Consider the following 26,604-nt stretch of genomic DNA (forward strand, 5'->3'; position numbering starts at 1 on the left):
AAGTACTTCTTAAATTCTTAAATAAATGCATTCTAAACACATCGCTTATTAAATTAACTTTTTTAAATAGCGTACAGCTAAAATCTAATATTTTATGTTAATAGGGAGTATTATTTATTATTATTGTTTTATTTAATTATAATTAATTTTTTATAGACATCTACACAGTAAAAAAATTATAGCATAAATGCAATAGTTCTGGTGCTGTAATGAGTATAATTATTTAACAATACTTATAAGTACAAAATATAAAAAAACTTTTCATAGATTATTCATTTTTTATAACCTTAAAATCACTGTAATATTAACAAGGAAGGACTGATTAAAATTCTAGTTCACTACATGTTGTTAAGTCTATCATTTATAATGTATGAACATCAATTTTCTAACGGATTTTCCTTTTTAAATGCAAACTTTATAATTAGTCTTTAAATATGTGGTTGGTAGACTACAGTAACATAATAATTACTCACTTATAAATAAGATATTTAACTAAAAATAATTAGCGGTATATTATAAAAACATAATATATTTCTTATAATATATGTAATACTTCAATAAAACTGTTCAACCAACTTTATGAAGTCTGTCTGTTGTAAAACAAAATTAGTTGTCAGTTATTTTTCCTGCATTATGCAGTTTTCACTTACATTTATTAGATGTCTAGTTGGTAGGAATAACTTATTTCTCCATTTTCAGAACTGGCAATAAGTTTTTATCCATAAATGGTAACACTACACCGGTATATGGTATGATAGGCTACACTATGTGTAATTTTTTTTATCTGTACATAATCAGAATCACATTAATGAATTGCATTATCAGTTGCTGGAGTTATTACGGGTACTGGTCCACCAGATAATAATGCTTCTTTATCACCTAAATTTGTATCTTCACTTTCTTCTTCCTCTTCTTCTCGTAATGTTTCCATGGTGGAATAAACCTGTCCACTGGTAGGGTTATTACCTTTACCGATTAAATAGTATGTCATTAATTGTCCCTTACCTTTAACAGCAACTAAACCTCGCTGTTCAAAAACATAACCAAAATTTTGTAAAATTGCACATGTCTCTTCTGTAACCTAAAAACCAAATCATACATAATAAAGTGAAATAAATATATTGAAATGTTACTTAGAAGCAATAAAAATTATAATTTATAAGATAAATACTCAGTCTTTTATTAATGTCATAGTTACAGAAATACATTAGGTGGCCTTCATTAATAGATTAATCCGTATATGAAGAATATGTAAAGACCGTGCTGTATAATTAATAAAATATAGTTGTAATTTTAAAATAAATAATCTGTATGTGATTGATTTATAATACTGAATTGCCTTAAAAAATCATTTTATTTGCAGCACTTTTAGAATAATACACTCACTGTAAACTAATACTGGATAAAATATGATTGTGATAAATAATTAGGGTACAGAAATACCAAAAAAGGATAAAAATTTTGGGTATTTATTTTATAAAAAAGTTTACACTTAATAATATTAGTATGTTTAAAGTTACTGTTTTTTTTATGGTCAAAGGATACTAATACATAACAAATTTAGTAGGAAATGTTTTTGATTTTTTTTTTTTTACTGATTAACTATAAAATCAATCAAATCAAATCAATTGCTAAAGGTGATGCTTCATTGAGATTGCCGTGTATCTCTGCTTCCATCACTGCTATTTTGAAGCCTGTACAACATGAAGTCCATCTCCCTCTTCATGTTGTTGAAGAATGGAATTCTATGATTTCCTTTGGTTTCTTACCTGTTACTTAATTTCCAGTATATTTTTAGGAATTAATTATGTCATATTATTTGCCCAATCAGTTTTTCCTACTTTGTCCATTACTTGTAAAGAAATATGGTGATGTACAAAATATCTTGTTTTCAGATGAATGTTTAGTGTTGGAAAGAATTATATGGAAAATTTAATGTGTTCAGTGCATTATATTTAGGTGTCATGACCATTCCTGTGAACATTTTTTGTTTTCATATTGTGTTATTATTTTTAAGAATTAATATAAATCTATACAATTTCCATAGTGCGTGTGTGTGACCTTTCAAATAAACTGAAACAAATTTATAAACATACGGTTTTTAAAAGTCACACCTGTGATGTTTCACCCTTGACTAAGCTGATTTTACAGCTAGGTTTTTGGGAATTACACAGACACATATTTATAATGTGATAAAAATTAAATTGGGTATGAACTGTTTCTGTTGTCGTGTATCTGTATATCTCATAATCTTTGAGTGCGTTATGTGGTTCTTTTTTGTGTTTGCATATATATCAAGGTAATCAAATGACAAAAATGAATGACAATGTACAAAATAAAAGAAAGATTTCAAATCAAACTCAGGCGTTACGCGCTTACCTAACTGTAAAAATGTAACTCACAATAACATCCTCTGATGCCACTGTAAAAACAGTGACACCATTTTGTAAGATAGCCGTTTATAAGAGCAACTGAAAGTATTATAACATGATTCTTAAAAACTGTGCGTAATAAATTTGGTTCAAATTTGTTGTTAAATATTATGAAAGTGATGTAATCAGGTCTAGCTTCTAAATCAAGTACTCAATCTCTACAGCAATTTGGTTTGAGTAAAAGCTACCTCATACTTGGATAATTTCTATTTTAAAATTCACATTAAAATAAGATAATTTATTTAGATTTAAATTCTATTGTACATTTATTTATTTTATAATCTGGTTTTTGGGAATCCATACTGTGTAATTTCTATTTAATGTTACTACATATGCTTAATGAAGTATCAAAAACTATATTAACCTGAAAATTTTATGTAAAAATATTCACCTGTATGCATCCTGCTTTACCAGTGCTTTCCATTCTTGATGCAACATTAACAGAATTTCCCCAAATGTCATAATGTGGTTTTCTTGCACCGATAACTCCTGCTGTGATTGGTCCATGATTAATCCCTGTTTGTTACATAATAACTTTGATTACTAAAACTATAAGATTTGTAATCCAATAATTATGATTATTAAAATTTAGGACAGGATGATCAGTTATGTAATGAAAATGAGTGTGGTAAAATTAGAATAATGTAGTGAACCTGTGGATAAACAAACATATAAAATAACTAAAACATAATATTAAATAGTAATTCCTAGGAAAGACAAATCATCTCATAAGTCATAGTGAAATCCATTTGGACTTCACTAAAATGATTGATATGGCGGTTGGTGACCATGGAGTGACTGTGTTCTTATGAAGATCAGTTCCACGTTTGTTGCAGGAGGTACAAGATCACCCAGTCTGTTTTTCTGGATCTTCGGGGTAGGCCGATAAGAACTTATGGTGCTCTGTAGAATATGTGTCCAGGTGGATGGAGACAAAGCACTTTATTCATCTCTTCAGTTAGACATCAGCACAGCCATCTAAAGGCAAGAAGATACCGCCAGGTCCTAACCCCGCCATGGTTGTAGTTAAAGCAGAGGGGAAGACCTATGTGAACCTCCTCCACTCTGTAAAGGGTGCGGTGTTGCCAGGGGAGACAGGAGTTCTATCCACAAGGCAGGGTCAGGGAGAAGACTTGCATATCCAGGTGTTGCCAGTGGTGTTGCAGAACAACTCAGTGGAGAAGATCGAGGGTGCCACTGTGGCATTAATTGGAAAGGGTGGCAGGAGGAGTCATGTTGTCATCAAGGACTTAAATGTTATTACAATGATGGGTGAGTTCATGAAGGAACTTTGTAAAGTCATTGGGAGAGTTGGTGTCTGTGGAAATTCTGTTTATGCGGTCGGCTTGTGGTTCAACACAAGTGGTACTTTGGTCTTGCCACTTCTTCTTGCAGAGAAACTACTTTTCGACAGGTGCATCTGCATTGGCTGGGTGACTCAATGTGCCTCAGGTGACCTTTGCTTTCAGTGTTGGGTTACAGGGCGTAGGGCCAAGTTTTCTCTTGGCCCAGACCGAAGTGGTCATGGTTTTGCCTGTGGTATGGCCGGCCACATGAGGAGGGACTGCACATAGGAACCCCGCTGTTTGTCATGATCACACAGACATGCACCCGGAGGTCGAGGACGTAAGGTGGCTCCACCTGCACCAGTGCCATGAATATGTGTACAGCTGCATTGTGGTATATGCAAGGGACAGCTTCATCCGGGAGGGGTGGGAGGCTCCAGCATGTCATCTTTGATGATCAGGTGGGATTGCAGTGCCATTGGGGAGAAAGTATGATCGTAGTCCTGGTGGCGGATCCCTTTGGGGTTCCTTGTTAGAGGCGAGGCGTTACCGAAGTCCCAGTGAGGGGAATCCTTTGGTATCCCTCCATTTGAGGTATGGCAAGCAAGGAAGACCGAGACCCAGCTGCCTGGGTGGGACCTTGTGCTCTTCCAAGGTAGTTTGAGGCAATGACATGTTGTCCATGCAAATATTTATACTTTCTAAAAATTCTGGTTTTTTTTTTTTTAATTTTAGGTATTTTTTCAATTTCACTCCATTTGCTTTCTATCACTGTATGTTCTATACAATGTACCAAACCTTCTTTTCAACCTTTAGACCGGACCCGAACAAGCCTAAGATGAAATGTCACAATCTTTACTTATAAATCGTAAATGAAGAAATGGAATTTCCCTTGCGTTGAGATTATTTGGTTGTTATTTAACTTTTTTGAATTACAGAATTTAAAAAAATGAAAATGTTCGTAATAACCAAGTTTATGATGCGTCAATACCTGGCTAAAAGCAAGTTAATTTATCATTAATGAAATAGAACACCAAATAAATCCCAGAATGTTGCTCGTTACAAGCGAACTCGTTATTTGAGGGTACCACTGTACATGATGTTTTAGCTGTAACTGGAAAATATATTGATTGGTAATGAAAAAATTGGTCCTTAAGTTTTGTGCCTTAAAAGACATTAAGAAAAACTTTAAGATAAAGAAAAAATAATTGATTTTATTAAATTGTAAATAATTTTTGAAATAAAACTTTATTCCAATATTTCTTCAAGTCCAAAAAAAAATTATTTTTGCCAGATGAACGTTTGTGTGTGTGTGTGTGTGTGTGTGCGTTGCTCGCGCGCCCGTGCGTTGCATATTAGCTTGTATTGGTCTTACAACTCTGAATCCCGACAACCAATTTTCTTCAATCATAGGAGACAGATACTATCCTCAGGGGAAAAGAATGTATTAAATTTTTGCAAAAATTGTTAAAAGGTGAGGGTCATTTTGACCAATGTAGAATTTTAAATTTGTACTGGGGCAGTTTAACATAACATTTTTTTACAAAAGTTGAATTTTTTTTTATCAAGATCACAAATTACCAATTCTCTATAGTTAATATTCACCCCTCCCTAAAAAAATACTTTATACAGAGTGATTCAAAAGTATGGAAACCCCTCAACAACTTTAAAACTGTTCCAAATAGAATCTGTAACTTTCAGGTATCAGTCAACTACCTTTTGATGAAAAATAAAATTTACTTTTTGGGGAGGGTGGCCTAGGAGTTGGTAACTTAAATATTTTATTTTAAATGTTACACTCTTTGTGTGATATATCATTTTAAAGGTCTAAGACAAGAAAAATGGTTTAAGTGAAAAGTTTGAATTTTGAAAATTACTAAATTAAGATCAAATAATAAAATTAAATAAAGTTTAAAATTTTGTTAAATTATTAAAAAAATAATTAATTAAAAATTAAATTAAATAACTAAAATAAACTGAATCTAATTAAAATTTATTTTAATTAATTTTAAGTTAAATTAAAATTTAAAAAAAATTATTTTTTAACAAAAAATTGTTGTTCTTCAAAAGTAATGAGTAAACAAATAAAAATATTGTCACCTAATCATGCTGATCAGCTGTTCATTGATGGTTTGTTACCATTGCTGCAAAAATGAAGCTTACTTCATTGTGTAGTATTCCATTTAGAATGTTTCATTACTACATGTTAGTTTCTTATGAGAATTTATTGTGATCAGTTAGCTAATTGATTTTGTACCTTTACCACATTTATAAGCAGTTTTTGTTATTTACATATTTTTTACCTTTTTTGTAATAGTTTTTTAGTGAATTAATTTTTTCTGTTTGCTACTTGCTAAGATTCGCTCTCAACATATCACTTAGTGAACAAGAGGGGGTCACACTTTTAATGATGATGGGCTTTGTTGATAGAGTTAGGTCGTATGTTGAAGTCTGTGAATTGTTTATTCTATTTAGAATCTTCATTCCTCGACTCAAACAACAGCATGAGAACATAACAGTCATAGTTCAATGATTTGAACATTAAAAGTGAAAATTTCAGACCCTTCAAAATTTGTATGATGCAAGAACTTAATGAAGATGACTATGATCAAAGACTTTAATTCTGCAAAATTATGATGAACAATATTTATGTGGATCCTAGTTTATTAAACTACATAGTTTTTAGTGATAGGCTACATTTTATAAAATCGAAATTAAATTACCGTAATTGTCAATAATGGACTGATATTAATCCCCCATGGTATCGTGAGGCCCATACGCAGTATCCAGTGGGCCAAATCCATGGGCAGGTATTTTTGGTGGACGATTGATAGGACCTAGATTTATTGATGAAAGTTTAAACGGAGTGAAATATGAGGTTGTGCTTCTTGACCATATCATTCCAAACATTCAAATCGTTGTTGGCCTCCAAATTCCAAAACATTGAGTTTCAACATTATGGTGCTTGCCTCATTTTGGTCTTCAGGTAACTGAAATTTTAAATACATTTTTTCCTGAAAGATGGATTGGCCAAAGGGATCAAGAAGAATGGTTAGCAAGATCACCCCCCACCCACCACCATTGGATTACTTTCTATGGGGTCACTTAAAAAGTATTGTTTATCATAATAAGCCCCAATGTAACAAATATTTGCAAAATGGAATTCAAGAATCAGCACAAAATATCACTAGGGGATCAATGAATAATGCAGTATCATCCTTTTACAACCAACTGACACGCTGTCAAACAACAGAAGGAAGACATTTTGAACATTTATTAAAATGAAATATTAGTAAATAATGCTTAATAAATAATTTAAAAAAAATATTTGATAATATCCATTTAATAAAATTTTTATAAATTTATTTATTTGCACAATTGCTTAAATTTTCAATATAATTTTTTTTCAAAATCCAAACTATTTTGTTGACATTTTGGGTACAGACATCGTACCAATTTTTTATTTATACCATTTTTCTTGTCTTAAAGAGACCTTTAAAATGATCACACAAATGGTGTTACCCTTTTAAAATATTTTAGTGGCAACCCCTGAACTATCCCTGAAGAGGGGGTTGAAATTCTATTTCTCATCAAAAGGTAAAGTAGTTCACTGATACCTTATTCTGAAATTTACAGTATTCTATTTAGAACAGTTTTAAAGTTGTTGATGGATTTCCATTCTTTTTGACTTGCTCTGTATATTTTTGTTAGGTAAATCATAATTTAGAAAAGGAATTAATGGGAATTTTTTTGCATCTATATTTTCTACATTGTAAGAATTCAAACCACTTTAATTTCTTTTGTCCATCCCTTTCCAATGATCTGTGTAACAAATAATAAATGCATTTCTTTAAAGTTCAATTTTAATTTAATTGTATCTCACAAATTACTTGTTGCATTTAAAATGCAAAAATCCTTTTTTTTATAGCCCTTATTCTTTAGTTTTCTTGAAAAAAAAATAGCCAAAACTTTTTAATTACTTTCCCAGAAAATTACTACTTTGTTTATTTAGAATTATGGCCTTATTAAACAATTTTAAAAAGTTATATTTTTAAATTTATTACTAACACTTGCGGTTTGTTTTCTTAAAAAGTAATTTTATCCGAATGCTTCCCCTTAAGTATGGGAGTCCCCAAAATTATTCTTTTTTTTTGCAATTTTTAATGCTCAAAACATATTTTTTTACATAATAAAGTCTCCAAAATAACTTAATATCACCTTTACTGATGGGGAAGCTCCTAAATTTAAAAAAAATTGAAATTTAAAAAAAACATTAATTGTAATTTATTAAAAAAATAAATTTTGGTGATTATTTTAATCATTCAAAAGCCCCCTGATGCACGAGTTCCTAAAGTTTCAAAAAGTCAAAAACATATTTTTCAGAGTTGTGATAATAATAAAGTAGTTGCCACTTATTAAAATCACTGGGTAATTGAATCATTTTTCTAAAACCCAAACCAAAATACAGAAAATCTGTGTAAAGTTCTTCATGTCAACATTGGTATATTGAATCAACATTTTAATATTTTATGTTTATTTGTTATAATACAAAATGGATTGTTTATGTTTATTGCATTGCATTATATTGGTTTTGCTTTCATTTTACTGTGGTACCTCTATTTAATGTTTAACGTAAAAAGATGAAACACACTGAAAGACAAATGGGCTAGAGTGTACTGTGCTGCATGTATACATATTTAATCTGCCATCTTTTAATGACAGAAGTCTGGCATCGCACCGTTTATCTTTCGCCAGCTAGCGACCAGACCATGGTACGATGACACATTTCCTTGAAGTAATCAAGTTAAACATTAAATAGAGGTACCACAGTAAAATGATAACCACAGTAAAATGATGAGGTACCACAGTGTAAAAAGATGAAACACACTGAAAGACAAATGGGCTAGAGTGTACTGTGCTGCATGTATACATATTTAATCTGCCATCTTTTAATGACAGAAGTCTGGCATCGCACCGTTTATCTTTCGCCAGCTAGCGACCAGACCATGGTACGATGACACATTTCCTTGGAGTAATCAAGTTAAACATTAAATAGAGGTACCACAGTAAAATGATGACCACAGTAAAATGATGAGGTACCACAGTGTAAAAAGATGAAACACACTGAAAGACAAATGGGCTAGAGTGTACTGTGCTGCATGTATACATATTTAATCTGCCATCTTTTAATGACAGAAGTCTGGCATCGCACCGTTTATCTTTCGCCAGCTAGCGACCAGACCATGGTACGATGACACATTTCCTTGGAGTAATCACTGTGTATATGCGGTTCGATTCGTATGTTTGTTTAAATCTTTTAGTTTTCTTTTTGTGTGTGTTTTACCTGTTGTTAATGTTTAGTATTATGTTGTTTGCTTGTGATCATTTACGTTTTTTCTGTTTATTTTTTGTGTACTGCACTGAAATTTTTGTGAATTTTGAAGCTATGTCACAAACATAAGGATTTAAATTTACATGAAAAATTAGGTGTTTTAAAAAAAAGATCCCTTTCAGCATGCCGGAAGGCTGAGGTAGATTTCACCAGTGCTAAGTAGAGGAAAAAAAAGATTTCCACCTTAAAGTTAAGAAAAACTTCAAATTTACTCAATATAACAGTGGTTGCATGTGAAAAAAAGTTTCACGTGTTTACCATATGACAAACCCCATCTTCTTATAATTCCAGCAAGATTCTGGTCATCCCTTACCATAAAGGTTAGTTATATCAAAAATAGTTTTAGACAAAAGTTTTATGTTACGTTTAGAGGACTATCAACCACTTTAAACTGATTCGATACTGTGCCTATCTTGGGAGGTATGATTTTTTTTTTTTGTCTTTAAAACCCCATTTCTTCCACCCCCTGAACCAGTGGTTGGTGATATCAAAAAGCTTTTTGTAGATAAGTTTCTAGCCCTTATCCAAAGAATAGTAGAAACTTTAAACGAATTTGATATTTTACTTAATAAGAAAGTTATAGTGATATTATCTCCATATTTTATTCTTATTTTTTTTTTAATTATGCTAACATTTGGAAATTAAATTATTTTTCTTATTTTAGAAAGTCAACTTAATAATTTTTGAAATTGGCAAAAGATTAAGCAGTCTATTAGTTTGAAATTAGTAAATATATCTTACCCATTTTTAAGACAAAGTGATTAAAACTCTGTTCATTAATACTTTGTAGTGCTTTTTTCAATTCGAAAGCAAATTCAACTAAAAGTGCTAAGTGTGCCCATCTCACCTCAATTGGATCTTCAGGCTGTAAAAATAAAAAATAAAATTAATTTTAAATGAATTTTATTGTGTTATAAATTAGTGCACTTTTTTCCATTTTTTTATTTGAAAGTAATAGCAGAATTTATTTGTTATAAATATTGACAAAACCATTTTGTTTTTCATTTGGCATTTATTTAATATAATGTGTTTTATACATAAAATGTTTGACATTTTTAATGTGTTTTGTGTGCGAGCCCTTTTTATATTTTTTTATTTTTTATGCTTAAGTTGAAACTACTTTAAATATAATATTTTTGTAAGTAGTTTTACTTACACGTGTTTACTTTGATACTGTGTCATTAAAAAAGTGACATTTTTTAAAAATCTTTTTGCTTCTTTCACGCTTATTAAAACACTAACTATATCAATTGCAGCAGGCAATATGAGGTTTTCTGCAATTTTATGGGGTTTGGACATCTCAGCTCTCTTAATGGTATGAGATAAGATGCTTCAAAAGTACTTATATCAGTATGGCTTGATTTACAAATAGAAGTTAGTTGATTTCTCAGAGTATCTAATTTTCTTTTGAAAAATTTCAAGGGTTTATTTTAAGATCTGGATGTTTAGTTTACAGTTTTGATGACTTCATGCTTTTATCAGAGAGGACTTGAAAGTAAGCAACGTACTCTTGCTTTCCATCCAATGAGGTAAAATCGTAATTTAAATAACTGTCATTGTACAATCTTGTCTTTTTATCATCAATTCATTGGATGTACACAGCTCACTTCATTTTTCAAAAATTTATCCAATTTACATAAGAATCTAATTGAAACAAAAAAAGACAGTCATACATCTGACCGCATGCTTAAATACTGAAACTACAATTATTATTATTTCCAATGAAGCTACACTTTTAAAAACGTAAATAAAGGCACCAGATCCATGGTTCATATTCGAAAATAAACTGATATTCTACAATCCCTTACGCCTCTTTTATACAGCTGAACATGACATGTTCAAACATATTATATGCATGTTTGAAATGATGCTCTCACAGCAAATTTTATTTAAGCAGATTAAATTACAAGGAGCACATACACAACCAAGTTGGAACGTGTAAATGCTCATAGTTGTACACTTCATATATGCATTCGTTCATACCCATTGCTATCAACACAGCTAGATAGTTTTAACTAAGTTTTATTGGGTTACAGTTGGGCTGGTCACAAAGTATTCATATTTTTTTTTTTTTACTTTTTTGGAGGTCTTGGAGCTAAAAAGTTTGAGAATTACTGATCAAATTAAATCATTATCTTTATTTGTTTTGTTGTAATAATTTACAATGTATTGTACATTATGAGTTTTTGTGTGCACTTAGAGTTGTATTTTGTGACAAATCAATTTGGATGATAAATGTTTTGTGGGTGAAAAAATTCCAAACTTTTGGAACGTTGAGAAAAGAGGGAGTCTATTAAAAACTTGTCTTCGACTTTGGATTGGAAAAATTACAGTAAAAGACTGGAAGAAGAATAAAACATACATAAAGACTTTTTGTTCCAGTGTATAAAGTGCAATACCTTCTTTATCAGGTCAATATACGCTGAAGAAACCGAACCTGGAAACTTTGCTTGATGTTTTATGGTTATGATTTGTTTAACAAAAACATAAAAATGTGCCTTTGTGTAACCCAATAATTCAACAGAAAGTTAAAAATTTATATTGGTCACTTAATGGTGACATGAGTTTTATTGCTAGCGAGGGTTGTTTATGAAATGGAAAAAAAAATGACACGGTGTTCACATTCAATTTGCAGAGAAAAGTTATCAGCTGATCAGTTGGCTGCTATTAATTTTTCAAATCTGTTAATAAATATTAAACTGATGAAAATTTGTTGGCTGATCAGATTTATAATATAGATAAAATGGATTTAAATTGTAGAATGGTTCTGTATAAGATGTTTGTTTGACAATTTTAACTGAATGCACCAGGTCATAAATTGTCTAAAGATAGAATTACTATTGCAGTTTGCTTGAATGCTTTGGGATCATATAAATTACTCCTTTTTGTCATAGAAAAATCTGCAGAACCTAGGGCTTTTAAAAATATAAGTTCATCATCACCTCATCGCTAGCCGTTTATTAATCACCCACAGAAATCTGCTTGGATGGATTTCTTTTTATTTCAAGACTGACTGTTAGTGAATTTGTTTCAAAAATTAAAAATATTTCTAAAATCGAAAATTTTCCAGAAAAGTCTATTGTGCTATTAGACAATGCATCTTATCTCAAATGCGATCAAATTAAAGCTGTACTCTTGCCTGAATGTTTAGTATACCTGATGGATCATGGTGTTATAACTTTAATGAAAAAACTGTACAAAAATGGTTTCTGACTTCAATTTTGGAACGATCTGACAACTGTAATTTTGATATAATACTAGTTTTAAAACAAATTAACATCAAGGACATTATTTACAATATAGCAGGCATATGGAATGAAATATTTGAAACCACACCGAAAATATCTTTGTGAAAAATTTAGCGTTCAGTATCACAGATGGTGTCACCCAGCACTGGGGAAGATGAACTCTTCTCATTAGTATGACAAATGCAAAAGACTGATAAACAAGTGTGTCGCAAATCGACTGACAAACAAAACATAATTGATTAAATGAAGATGAAAATGTGGAAAAAAGAAATGGACAATGATGAAATTACTATTTCTGCATTGATGAATATTGAAGAACAAAATGAAAGTGAGAATGAATCCGATGATCAAGAACAAAACATTTTTCACGCAGAAGTTAAAGGTGCACTAGAAATGACCCTGCAATATGTTGTAACAGCAGCTAACTTCAATTCTAGTCAGTGTTCTGAATCTGAAAAGATGATGGGATTATGCAGCTGACAAATGCAAGAGTAACATGAAAATGAAAGAAAATTACAAATTTTTTCTCATACTAACAAGTTTTTGACATGTACTGTACATTTACAGTACTGAATTTACAGCAATGTATAATGTAAAATGTGTATAATATTGTTTGTGTTGTTTTAATACAGTATATGTATAATGTACTGTACATAAATTACATGCCGCAAAATTTTATTTCATTTAACCTATCTATATGGGACAAGGAAAATTAAGATATGTAAATCATTCATATGTACAGTACTATTACACATAATCTTATTAGGTATATATAACACTAGTATAATATTATAATTACAATTTTCTATCTAATCATATATGTTCTTAATTTCGTAATCTAAATTGGGATTACAAAAATAAATTAAATTGAAATCTAAATCTAAATTGGGATGTGACTTGGTCACATCCTAGTCTGTTAAGAGAGAGGCCACATATATATATATATATATATATATATATATATATAATAAAGGTGTTCTGCTATTAGCATTATCTCCTAAGCTATCTATGCATTATTTCCTAAGCTATCTATGCATTTCCCACTTTTATATACTTATGTTTGAAACTTAAATCAACCAGTCTAATTATTTAATAAAAAGTGTAAAAGTTTATTAATAAATTATAATTATTGTGTCTTCTTTCCTGGTTGGTTTATGGAAACAAAACTTCTGAATATTTATCATTATCTGATAGTCTGATGTTTCCTATATTGAGCCAACTGCATACAGAACTTCACATAATGTTTGCACATGTTGCAAATAGTTAAAAAATTTGTACCAGTACTTATTAAAAAACTGATGCCTGCAATACTTGACATATACATAACCCAGTTAAAAAAATCAGTTTCGGAAGAAAATAGCAGTGAAAGACTGCTTGTTTCTAGCACCATTAGTGGTATTTATACTGTAATATGTAGTATGGAATAATAGATTTTATAAATCAAAAGGAGTCAAGATAAAAAACCTGATGATCCCTTCTGGGTTGGAGTTTTTCCTAACCAATTTAAAGTTTTCATCAGTTGTGAAACCTAAAGAGATTAGAATGCTTTTTTTTTTGAGGACACTTACAAGTCTTCTGATTACATAACTTCTGAGGAACTGTCTGTTAGTTTCTTCAAGATAAAAGAAAAAGGAAGGAACTTATACATGAGAAATAAATTTAGTACCTTGGAATTGTTGATGTTATTCACTGCTGAATGGAAGTTATAAAGTTGATTATGACCAAAGGAAATGGTTAACACATAATCAAAAGTGAGACAACTTTACTTTTAAAAATTATTATTAATTTAGATATGATTCTCTAGAAATGGATAGAGGTTGTGAAAATAAAGCTACAATATTTTTTCTGTAGTTTAGCCACTAAAAAGCTTTCTTATATCTCTTTAGTTGTAAACTTTTCTGTTCTTATTTTTTATTATACATTTCTCATTCGTATGTATTTGCTGTTAAATAATGATATTTCTGAACTAGATTTTAATGTTGTAAGTACTACCTCTATACTTAGTAGTGGATAAATTAAATAGGTAGTTTTAGCTTCCACTTCCTGTAAATAACCAGAAAGAAATAATAATTGAAAGTATTGCAGAATATAGATCTTTATCTTCTCTATGATGATTCATCTAAGTTCTCTTATCTGATGATATGTGAACTGATATTGATCTTCGTTTAAATTTACATTTTGTATCTTCTTATTTCTATCTTCATTGAACATTTAGTATTGGTAATTATTATTATGATGTTTTTAACACTGAATTTTTTGGTTGAAAAAATCATGTATATTCATGTAATATGCCTACAGGGACGCATTCGTAAATTTTCCAGTACTGGAATGTTTGATTTTGTATTATAGCAGACACAAGAATGTGGTTCACAGCCTTAGGCCATTGTCTACATGACAGTATTATGAACAATGCAAATTCATTTCGATGTTTACATTGATAAGAACCAAAACTTATCTTTTACATGTCAAATTTTTAGCCTTTTGTTTTGTGAATTAGATTTTTAGCAAATTATTTTGTTGTCATTTACTTACTGGTAACCAAAAATAAGGCCCATTTTCATGGGGTCTGATTTTTATAATTTAGGTTATATTTTTTATCGACTTGTAGTTTGTTAATAACATATCAAAATAAATATTAAAAATAAAAGTGGAGTGAGGGTTAGAAATCAAACCAAACTATTTTAATATCCACAAAAATACTTAATACATGATCATTCATTACACCCCATTTCAGCATTTAAGAGAGTGATAATATCTTTCATTAAGAAATATAACAATGAATACTTAATGTAAGCCAGACTCTAAATTAAAACAGATTTTATGTGAAAGGACAATGTTTTATTTCTCTCAAAAATCAGTATTGGAATGGTGTTAAGCACCATTGTACACCTTTATGCTTATGGCATAACCTAAATGTTAACTTATGGAGAAAACAAACCGGGATATATATTTTGGAGTATTAGACCAGAAGGATTTATTATGTTACACTATAAGTCAATGATTACAGGAATTCAATTAACTCGGTTAACTGCACAATTATTCTACTGGTAAATCTATATCTGTCACATCTGGGAAATCAGTTCATGATGAAAGAATGACTAGATGAACACCTTCGGAGACCATCAGAGGTTTCTATAGCTTTTCAATCATAGATCAAATCCTGAAGCTTATTTAGTCATTATAAAGAGCAAAAAATGATTTTAAATACTGCTAAAATATGGAATATACATATTTTGATTTAGGCAGTAACTAACCTTCACTTTTTTTGTAGGATTTAATCCACTAGCTGCCATGTAAGTCGAACCTATTGTTTTTATTTTTATTATGTCTTGAAATTGTGGTAATTCAAGGAGCTGTAAAAGAATAAATAATTTATTAACATAAGTCAGTTTTTTAACCGTAACATTTAATTTCTGGAGAATTCACATTAATTATAATAGGAATATTATAACTTAATTTATTACACAAAGAAATAACAATGCTAAATGTTATTGAAATAAACTAGAAGAAAAAAAATAGTCAAAAAATGTTTGCAAAAAAATTTACTTAAAATCTAAAAAAAAATGTTTCAATTATTAAATAATCAGCATCAATGTATTTTGTTCCATTTTAAAACCCCTACCCCCACCACCAGTTGATTTTCTTGGAAACTTCCATCAATATAAAAAAATTTCTTAAACAAAAGTTACTCCGACTGGAGGAGAACACCTCATGGTGACCTTGGATTTAAATTTGATTGTTATTTTAAGGTTAACCATCTTAGATAGTCTTATATGAATGCTGGATTCTTTTCACAGATATTTATAGACATTGGTTTCTAAGTTTTAAGAAGATGATTACTATTTGGTACTGCCTTCAAATTTCAGCAAATTGTGTTAATCAGATACTGCATGTAATTCGTAAACCATGAACTTCAAGAGGATCGAAAAAATAAAATGTCATGACTAAATTCAAGTATGACAATGTGAGATTTTTTCACTCTTTCCATTGGCACTATCAAAAAAAGAAACTACATTTGAAAAACCTTGATGATCTTTGAATTACCTGCAAAGAGGACCTCAAGCTCATGGTCAAGGTCACCATCGGATGCCTCTCTCTTATCCACATAACTGTAAATTCAATTTTATGCTTTTTCCTATAGTTTGTGGGATAAACGGTCTAGATTATAAATATTACGTTGCGTGACCTTCAAAAAAGTTTGAAGGTCATATGTGTGACTACATATTTCATTGTAAAATGTTCCCCTGTTTTCATTGGTGGGGTTAAAAAGATCATTCCATTTTTTTTTTAAATGTTAACCTTGAAATAACAATGAAGGTGATTATGAATCACCCCCCCTCCAGTTCGAGTAACTTTTGTTTAGGTAATTTTTTTGGATTGTGGGTAGTTTACAAAAAAATTTCCTAGAAGGAATTAAAATGAAATACCCCAGTACATAAATAAATTTAAAAAAATCACTAATATTTCCCTTAAAATTCCAATTATCTTTTCCTTAAAGTTTGTTCATGGGAGGATCCTTGAAATATTTCTAAATTCTTGAGATAAATTTTTATCTTATTCAATTCTGTTTAAGAGATACTCATTAGGTTGTGTAATGGACAAATGAGTTGAGATTTTATGGGTTTTTTTTTAACCTCTGAGATGAATGACAATTTTTGTAGCGTGTTAAAATGCCGTGCTTGAACAAGATTTTATGGGAATAGGTGCTTTTAAGCTAACTTCTTCTGTTTTCATTTTGGATTACCTTAAACACAACATTTCTTAGTTATTGTTTATATAAAAATATATTATTTAACTTTTTCTATATTGTTAGAAGTATTGATTTTTTTTATAGTTTTATTAATTATCTGTCTTACCTCTATCAAAAATCGAACTAAACAGAGCAAAAAAATCATTTTCTAGTTATTCATAGTTATCAATTATTTTTAGTTTTTTTTTTTTTTTTAATGATTGGTTAGATGTAAATATTCAACTTATTTGTTTGTTAAGTTAGTTAAATATTTTAAAAAGTGATATTCCTAACAAAATACGTAGTGTGGCAATTAAAGTTTATGTCATAAATTTGAATTTACATGTGTAGTAATAAATATTACTCGCATTTCTTAAAGTATTACCTTGTTATTATGATATACAGACTATGATAATTACATAATAATTAGTGCAGTTAAAAGGTGGAATAATTAATCAAATTAATTAAAGTATGAAAAATGTTAAGATAGGAAAATATATGTGGTATGCAATTTTCTCTTTGGAATGGAAATGAAATGATATCTTTAATAGATTTTTTAAAGTAAATTTTAACTGATATCAGAAAACATCTGAAGGATAAAAAATCTCTTAAAAATTAATGAAGACTGTTATGAGCTGAGCATTGTTAAATTTACAAGTATACAGAGCTTGAAATTGATCTATTAAAATTAATAAGGGAATTTTTTCCTGATACATCAAATATAATTTTAAATTCACTCAGTAGTTCATTTTAGTTCAGTTCAGTTGGTGAAAAACATACCAGAATGATTGTTTTGCATATACTAGTTTTACTTACTAGTTTTCATAAATCCATGTATGTGTAGAGGCGAAAAAATTAATCCAAACCAAGGGAATTTTTGTTCTGTTATAGGGAATTTTCATTCTGTAGCAGATTGCTTGCTATTTGGTGTTTCAGGTTTTGTTGTTCATATATAAACAGAAGTAGTGGTTTTTGTGCTTTTATAGTTTGTTGTCAATTTAGTTTTTGGTGACCTTGTCAGTTTCTGTTGAAAGTTTGTTATTTGTTTCTAGTTATTACAATGGATTAACCCCATAAAAGTGGTTAAAAATTGTTGCTCTGTCCCAACACACACAAATGATTCAAAAACAGATTGCCAGTGAGTGTAATTTGGGGTTATGTACTGAAAATGAAATTGTGAAAAGGTTTAGGGAAACGGGTTCTGTCTCTCCAAAGAGAAAATATAAATTGGACGAAAGCCAATGGGATTAATGTTTCTGATATGACAGTTTGTAGAAGATTATTGGCAGTGGGAAGGATTGCTCAGAAACCTAAAAAGAAGCAGTTACTGACACAGGTTATGAAGACAAAGAGACTTCAATGGGGAAAGAAACATAATTAATGGACTATTGAGATGTAGAAAAAAGTTACTTTTTCAGATGAGTTTCGTTTCTTTGTCCAAGGGGAGAGAGTAGCCTATATTCGTAAGTCAGTAGATGATAATACTATGCCAGCACACCTGTAACAATTTCCCAAACACCCAGGCAAAAAGATGTTTTGGGGATGTTTTACACAAGAAGGGTCAGAAGCACTTATAGCTGTGTATGGAATGATGAAATCTGATCAATACATTAACATATGCCAAAGAAAAATTGTCCTACTTACGCAGAAGAATCCACAACTCATTTTCCAACAGGACCTTGCACCATGTCGCATGTCAAAGCAAAAGAGTTCTTCAAAAACCAAAAAAATTCAAATGCTCTCGTGGCTAGGGAACTCCTTTGACTTGAATCCCATTGAAAATTTATGGGCCAAACTAAAAACAAGACTTGGGAAAATGAATTGTAGCACAAAAACTGACCTTATTAGTTTAGTGATACAGCTTTGGTTTTGAGATGAAGAAACCAAAAATCATTATTCTACCTTAGAAATCAATGCTAATGAGGATTAATGAGATAATCAAAAACAATGGAGGACACATAAACTATTAAATTTGAGTAAGTTTGACTATTAAACATTTTTTTCTTTTAAAAATAAAATTTTCTGTTAAAAATACTGTGTTCGGATTAGTTTGTTTGTCACTGTAAGAAGAGTTATTTTAGTAATTAGAAATGTTATTTTATTTACAATTTACCATTATATACACAAATTTAATATTTAACAAATAAATAAACAAATAACTTCGGAAGATATATTAAAACCTAACTGTTGCATGTTAGCTTTCATAACTTAAGTTAGGCATCAATCAGTATGTTATGCACTAACTTAACAAAAAAAAATTCTTTTGACCCTATACTTACAGCATCAAAATCAGATATGACCTCATTTAAGAACCGAAGACATTCCAAACCTTGATTATTAACTGTCTCTTCTGAATAGAAATCTGAAAAAAATAACATTAATTACTAACACTAATAATATTTTACTATACTTTGTAAAATCCAAATCATAAATCCTTTTTGATGACTGGCAGCTCTTAAAATATTATCATTTCTTTCAAATAAATCCATGGCTGTACATTTTTACTGAATTTAGGATGTACAGAGCAAGAATAATAATGATTACAGTTTTTATAATAGTTATTTTAATCATGCAATTTTGTTAATTTGTAATATTTTATCATAATTTATAAAAGTATCTACAAGTAAGTCAGTAATGAAAAAATAAAGTTTATGAGAATATGTTTATTATTAAAAAAAGTCTCTATGTAAGATGTTATAATTATTAAACTAAAATAAGGAAGAATTCAAATCTCTTGAAGTTATCTTAAACAATGATAATGAGGAAAGAAGTGAAATGAAGATGAAATAGAAAGTATCTTCAGCTGTAGTTTTTATAATAGACTTATCAAATATCTGTGAAATAATTTAATATCCAAAAATACAAAAATAAAAATATATAAAACTATTCTTCAGTCTGTACTGCTTTATGAAGCAGGAAAGTGAACAATTTTAAGAACTTAACAAGGAGTAAAACTTATAGTTTCTCTGAGAAGGATATTTGGATGGCCATGCATATATGGTGCATAGAGAGTAGAAATAATGGAAAACAATTTAAAGAAATAGGTTCCTTTTCACCTTAAAGGAAAGGCAGTGTAGCCATAAAAGAAAAATCACTCCAACAAAGGATTGGTTACTAGAGAGAAAAAGTAAATTTGATCCAGAATTATCTGCTGTGAACTTAAATTGAGAATTAGCAGCCAGAGGAACAGATTTATCTGTGAAAACTATTTGATGCCGACTTCTTGCAGCTAGATGTAAAGCATGTTAGCCAGTTTTAACACCAGCATTGTGCAAAAACAGGCTGTCGTGGGAGAAAGCATATGCTAACAGGACCAAAGAAGACGGGAGAATTTTGTTTTTCAATTAGTCACATTTTTATGTTTTAGGGGTTAAGGGTTCCATCGTTATAAAAGCATCAGATAAAGTACATCACCAGGTCTTAACTAGTAATCTGTTAAACATCCCTCAAAAATGGTTTTGTGGTTGTTTGACATTTAACGGCCCTTTTCATTACTTCCAGTAGATGATAAATTGGAAAGTGATGGATATATCAAGATTCGGAAGGAAAACACACTACTTCAAAATGAATTCTCATAAGGCAACTGAGTGTTCTAACAAGATTTGGCACTATGTTACTGCCAAAAAAGTGGGAAAATATTTTTAAGAATGAAACATTAAAGTGCTCCTGTGGCCAGGTAACTCCCCAGATTTAAATCTAATTGAAAATCTTTGAGCAATAGTCTAAAAATGACTCAATAATGGATTGTACCATAAAAATTGACTTCATTAAAGCAATAATATAGGTATGATTTCACGATGAAGAAATCACAAAAATGTGTAGAAATCTTGTTGAATTCTGAGGTAATATTACTTCTGAATTTTGAGATATTATTACACTTCATATTTTTATTTCTCTATTTAGGATTAATTATTTTTTATCCGATTGAAATGTATATTTATTTTTTTCCATATAAATAAAAAATAACAATCGTATTTATTACTTCTATTTTTATTGTTGTAATGTTATAATTTATATTCGGTTTGGCAAATCATGTACATGAAATGAGTAAGAATATACTAATTATTAGATATTTGCAAATTATACAGGTATGATCTTTTTTTTTATAAAGTTGATTTTTATTTAACACCTGTGTTCAGATTAATTTGTAGGTGGATGCACTAGATAAAAATTTATTTTTGAAGATTGTAGTGACATAAAAGACAAAGTGAACAGGTAGGGATTAGTGGATATATATTTTTTATGAGGCCTAAAACTTACTGGTTTTCAAATAGTCTGGGATGTAAGAGAGTAATTTATTTTGTAGTAAACTGATTACATAATTTTAACTGTGTTAACATTAAAAAAAAAAAAGTATTGGAATTTTCTCTTATTACACAGACTTTTCAGTTTAATGTATTTTCTCTGAAAAATATGTTTGTTATAATATAAATTAATTGTCTCAGAGTAAGTTATATAAAAAAGCCTAGTAAGAAAGGTAGATTAACATTTGCTGAAAAATACTGGTATTGATGATAATGAGTTAGAAAGTAATACTCATAAACTAAATTAACTCAAGTTTAATATTGCAAAATTATATGATTTCTTCAAAATTTCTTTATTCTTCAAATATATAAAAAAAAAGTGATAATTCTTAAAAAACACTATTGAGTATTAAATGATTTACTTTCATTTTTCAAAGGATCTTTCACAATACATTTTGAAAACAATAAACAATATGTACAAATTTATATAGAATTCTAACAAAATACATACTACTAATACAGCCAACCAAAAGTATACAAACTAAACTGCAATGATAGGACAGAATAGATGCAATTCACCTCAGATACATACAAGCGCTACACAAAATAAAATAAAATTTCATAAATCATTTACAACAAATATACTAGTTGAAACAGGACACATACACAAAATTCCTCTCAAGTACAGCATATGAATTAAAAGTTGTACGTTCAGGGTAGAGTTACATATATGCAATAAATATGTAAACACAAAGTCTGTGAAACCAAAATATCAACATACTAAAAAGTATGGAATTTATAAACCCTCAAAATTTGACAAAAACATCATACTACATGAGTAAACAACATAAATCAAATACGTTATTTTATTACATTCTTGAAAGTTCTCTAACTGCTTATTGATGAGAATCATTAATAATGCTCATTCCACTTTCAGGAATCCCACCAGTAGATACTGCTAATTAGCTCGGTAAAATCCTTTGGAAGAATCCTAAGCATCTCCATGAAATTAAAGATGCCATTATTTTCAAAGTGAGTTGTTAAATAGTTTTAAAATAAGTTTCGTTAAAATGTACAGCAGATACTTCAGCCTGATATAGCTTGTGCTTTGATTAGATTTTTTATTTTATTTTATAAGCTTATTTAAATAATTACACAAATACAAAAGATAATTATTCCTAATGATAATTTGGAAAATAGTTCACTTTTTCTCTCTGGTTTTTTGTTATATACAAGTAACATTTCCAATGATCGTAGCTGGTGAAGGCAATTTAAATACAGATATATTGTTACATAGCTACTACTCTTAAACACCACATGTAGTATATGACTCCATTGCTCAGACAATTTCTTTTTATTAAAAAAAAAAAAAAATCATTTTTTTCATAATTATATCTACTAATGACTTAATATAAAAAACTACAGATCAATATTTGTTCTTAATGAGATCAAATTCAACTTGCTTGAAATAAATTTCAGCCCATACAATGTAATTTTTATAATTAAAATTAAATATGATAAGTTTTAATGTTGTTAAAATAGTTATTTTACCTACATAGCTCTTATGTAGGAACACATTGATTTACTACAATGAATCTATAATAAACAGAATTAAATTATTGTCTTATTAAGAATAAGAATTAAATATCAAAATTTAAAAAAACTTCAAAAAATAAAAAAAATATCTAGTAATGTATTAAAAGATAAAGTTACTCGTACTTCATCAGAGTTTAAAAAGACTGTTTGAACTGAATTCTATAAAATAATAATAGTTAAATACATAGGTAAAATCTTTTCTGCGACTGCATCAGTATAGGGTTTATTGGTTGTCAGGAAACTTTGTCATTTACAAATTATTAAATAATGTTAAATAGATAAATATTATACCAGAAAAATTCGGCATTGATGCAAACAATACCCCAACTTCTGCATAACTCTGACTGTATAATTCATCATGTTGTCTTTTGCGACTGCCAAGAAAATGAGCAGCAACATGTTGTGGTAAGATGTTATAAACCAATGCTTCATTCCTGCGTCTAATATCAGATGCACGCTCTCTTTGTTCTTCAACTTCGGTTTTCCATAAGAATAATACTCGTGAGGATTTTTCCATCTGTTTGGAAATAATTAAAGAATTATTAGTTATGGTCTTCTATTACACTTCATATTTTTATTTCTCTATGTAGGATTAATTATTTTTATCTAATTGATATGGATATTTATTTTTTTCATATGAATAAAAACTAAGAATATTATTTATTACTTTTATTGTTATTATTTTTGTAATGTTATAATGTATATTTTTTAAAAACTTTTTCCTGTACTGCAATAAAGTTTTATATACTACTTTTAAGCCACAGAAAATGTAATACTTATAAAGGTAGTCATAAAGTTGGAAACTACTTTTTTTTATTAATAATAAAAATATTGTTGAAAAATAAACATTTATATATCTTCTGCACAATTAATGTAATTAAATTGTTCTATTTTTTTATTTAATTAAACTAGAAAAAACATTTCCTAATTGTTAATAATAAATTTAAACAAACATAGATTACTAAAAATTGGACTTTATAAAGTTAGTTTTTAAATTTATTAAGTTAACAATTATTAGTTATACTTCTAAAATATTAAAAGTAAAAATTAAAATAAAGCTTATTCTTTGTATAACATTTATTTATTAAAATCAAAAAGTAAATAATTTCATTTAACTGTCAGTAATTGAATAATTTTTTTTTAACCTCCGGGACTACCATTAGTATTGCTTCGGAGGATGAGATGAATTATTTGTATGTCAAAGTCAAAAGTGAAATGCATGCTTGTGTGCTTCTTCGATTCCAAGGGAATTGTTCATAAGGAGTGGGTGCCTCCTGGACAAACAGTTAACCAATATTTCTACAAAGAAATTTTAGAAAGACTTCGTAAACAAGTTCTTCGTGTCCATGCCAACATTGCTGATAATTGGATTCTGCATCACGATAATGCGCCATCCCATACTGCTCTGTCAGTACAGTAATTTTTAACCTCGAAACAAATTTCAATACTACCACAGCCACCTTATTCACCAGATATCGCTCCGCGGGACTTTTTTCTATTTCCAAGAGTTAAAATGGCGGTCAAGGGACACCATTTTCAAACAACACAAGATGTCCAAAAAGCTGTAACGAGGGACACAAACACGTGTTCACTTATTACAGCACAACTCACGACTGAGCAGTTGCATCAATGTGCTGCTTGGACTAGAAGTAGCTTATAGACCAAGGTCAAAGATGGTGTGCCTACGCAAGCTGCAGGGTTGCCACAGCTTGCAAAGAAAAATCAGTCTCATTACTTTATTGTCACACCTCGTATATATATATATATATATGTATATTTTTTTTTTATTGTTATTATTAAATTATTATTTATCGTAAAAATGTTTCTACAGCCAGAGATTAATAATTATTAATAAATCAATATATTTAAATTAAAAAAAAATTTTTAAAAGTAGATGAAGTCTGATTCGAACCGATGTGCCTTCCCCTTGTAAGATCCAAATATTTCATTAATTAAGCGTTTTATTTGGATATAACTCTGGAACCAATGAAAATAAGTAACACTTATGATATCATTGAAAAGTTTTTGATAAGGACTTATTATTGCAGTTAAGAAAAAGTCCAAAATCCAGATTTTTTTGAATTTTTGGACACTTTTTGTCCAGTTGATTGATTGCAATCAAAAGGGGAGGTACACAAGTAGATGTTAAAACAGTCCTATCAAAATTTCTACATCCTATGGCTAATTGATTTTTGAGTTATATGAGATACATACGTATGCACATATGTACGTACATACAAATGTCATGCCAATACTAGTCAAAATGGATTCAGGGATGGTCAAAATGGATATTTCCGTTGAAATCTGAAAACTGAAATTTTTCATGATCACAATACTTCCTTTATTTTGTACAAGGAAGTAAAATATAAAAAAGCTTATCTAAAAATAATAGTTGTATATTAACAGATATTAATCACAAATGTAACAAATATTAATAATGTGACTAAAGACTATGGCCAAATCTAAAATGTTAATGGCAATATTTTTGTATGAATAAAATAACCTTTTATCTCAATATTAACTTATACTTACATCTCATAAGTTGATCATAAGCAAACATTAAAAAATTCTAAAGCCATTAAAGCAAACTATCAAAGTATGAAGTTAGAAATCACAAAATTCATTTGACCAATTATTTATTTTTGTTACAAGTACTGTTGCAGCAAAAAGTGATAATGAAAGGAAAAGGTTATACTGTTAAAAAAAAAGAAAGCATAAAAAATGTAGAGGAAGACAATGATTAAGACATGTAAATATTCTAGATGCAAGATATCAGAGCATTGTTACACATTATTAATTAATGTGTATTAAACAATTAAAAGATTACAAAAGAGTGAAGAAATGCTGAAACAAATCAATTAATGCCTTTTTTATATTTGATAATTTAATAGTTAGTTCATCTGCCACTATCAGTGCTTATTTCTTTGATTAAATAGATATTTATTTTATTATTATATACAAAGTTATGAATACTGAAATTAGAAGTGGTGATACTTGCAGTGAATTATCTAACTCATTATACAAATTGTCAGTAGAATATTTCTTATTAGATTCATAGCAGGCAGGATATCTAATTTCAAATTTTGGATGCATCTTCACCATATGATGAGGTATCCAAAATATAAGTAGAATCTGTACTCACAGTTTAGATGTAGTTGTGAATTCTGCTATTAGGTGTAGTTAGCTTTCAGTACTGTATTACTCTGTAGCATTCTGTCAAGTACGTTGTTGCTCTCTATTGTTCATAAGGTGTTCAGTGTCAGTTTTTTTGGGGCTTGGTAAATGTAATCTGTGATTTTTGTGATGAGTGAAAATAAAGAACAGAGAACGCACTAAATTTTTTTTCTCCTAGAAAAAATAGCTGCTGAAAGAGTAGTGATGCTTCAAAACACTTTCAGAAAGGAAACTTTAAGTAAAACTCTGGTCTATAAGTGGTTTTTGTGTTTTAAAACTATGAAATATCTCTTCAAGGGGTTGACCTTCCACAATTAGGAAAATCTTGAAAAAATTTGCAGAGAAGTTTACAAGTTCATTGTCAGACTGTTGAACAGATTTCTAATTGACTTATGTGTCGTAGAATTCTTGTGAACAAATTTTAACAATTATTTGAATATTTTTGTTTTACAGAAAATCAGAAAACCATTCTTGTTAATATATGCTATGATTTGAAGAACCAA

General features: G+C 29.3%; 1 protein-coding gene across 1 annotated transcript in view; it reads right to left on the reverse strand.

Annotated features, from left to right (window-relative positions):
• Positions 1 to 454: 454 nt before the first annotated feature.
• Positions 455 to 26,604, reverse strand: part of Ac3 (Adenylate cyclase 3) — a 951,674-nt gene continuing 925,524 nt past the window's right edge. The window contains exons 15-20 of the mRNA XM_075358061.1: positions 23,219 to 23,444; positions 19,367 to 19,449; positions 15,613 to 15,711; positions 9,852 to 9,975; positions 2,824 to 2,948; positions 455 to 1,081 (exon numbers count right to left, since the gene is read on the reverse strand). Of these exons, the coding sequence (XP_075214176.1) occupies positions 806 to 1,081; positions 2,824 to 2,948; positions 9,852 to 9,975; positions 15,613 to 15,711; positions 19,367 to 19,449; positions 23,219 to 23,444 (933 nt within the window). The 3' untranslated portion in view covers positions 455 to 805. The remainder of the gene's footprint in view (positions 1,082 to 2,823; positions 2,949 to 9,851; positions 9,976 to 15,612; positions 15,712 to 19,366; positions 19,450 to 23,218; positions 23,445 to 26,604) is intronic.

The sequence above is a fragment of the Lycorma delicatula genome, chromosome 2 (assembly GCF_047948215.1).
Source record: "Lycorma delicatula isolate Av1 chromosome 2, ASM4794821v1, whole genome shotgun sequence".
NCBI lineage: Eukaryota > Metazoa > Arthropoda > Insecta > Hemiptera > Fulgoridae > Lycorma > Lycorma delicatula.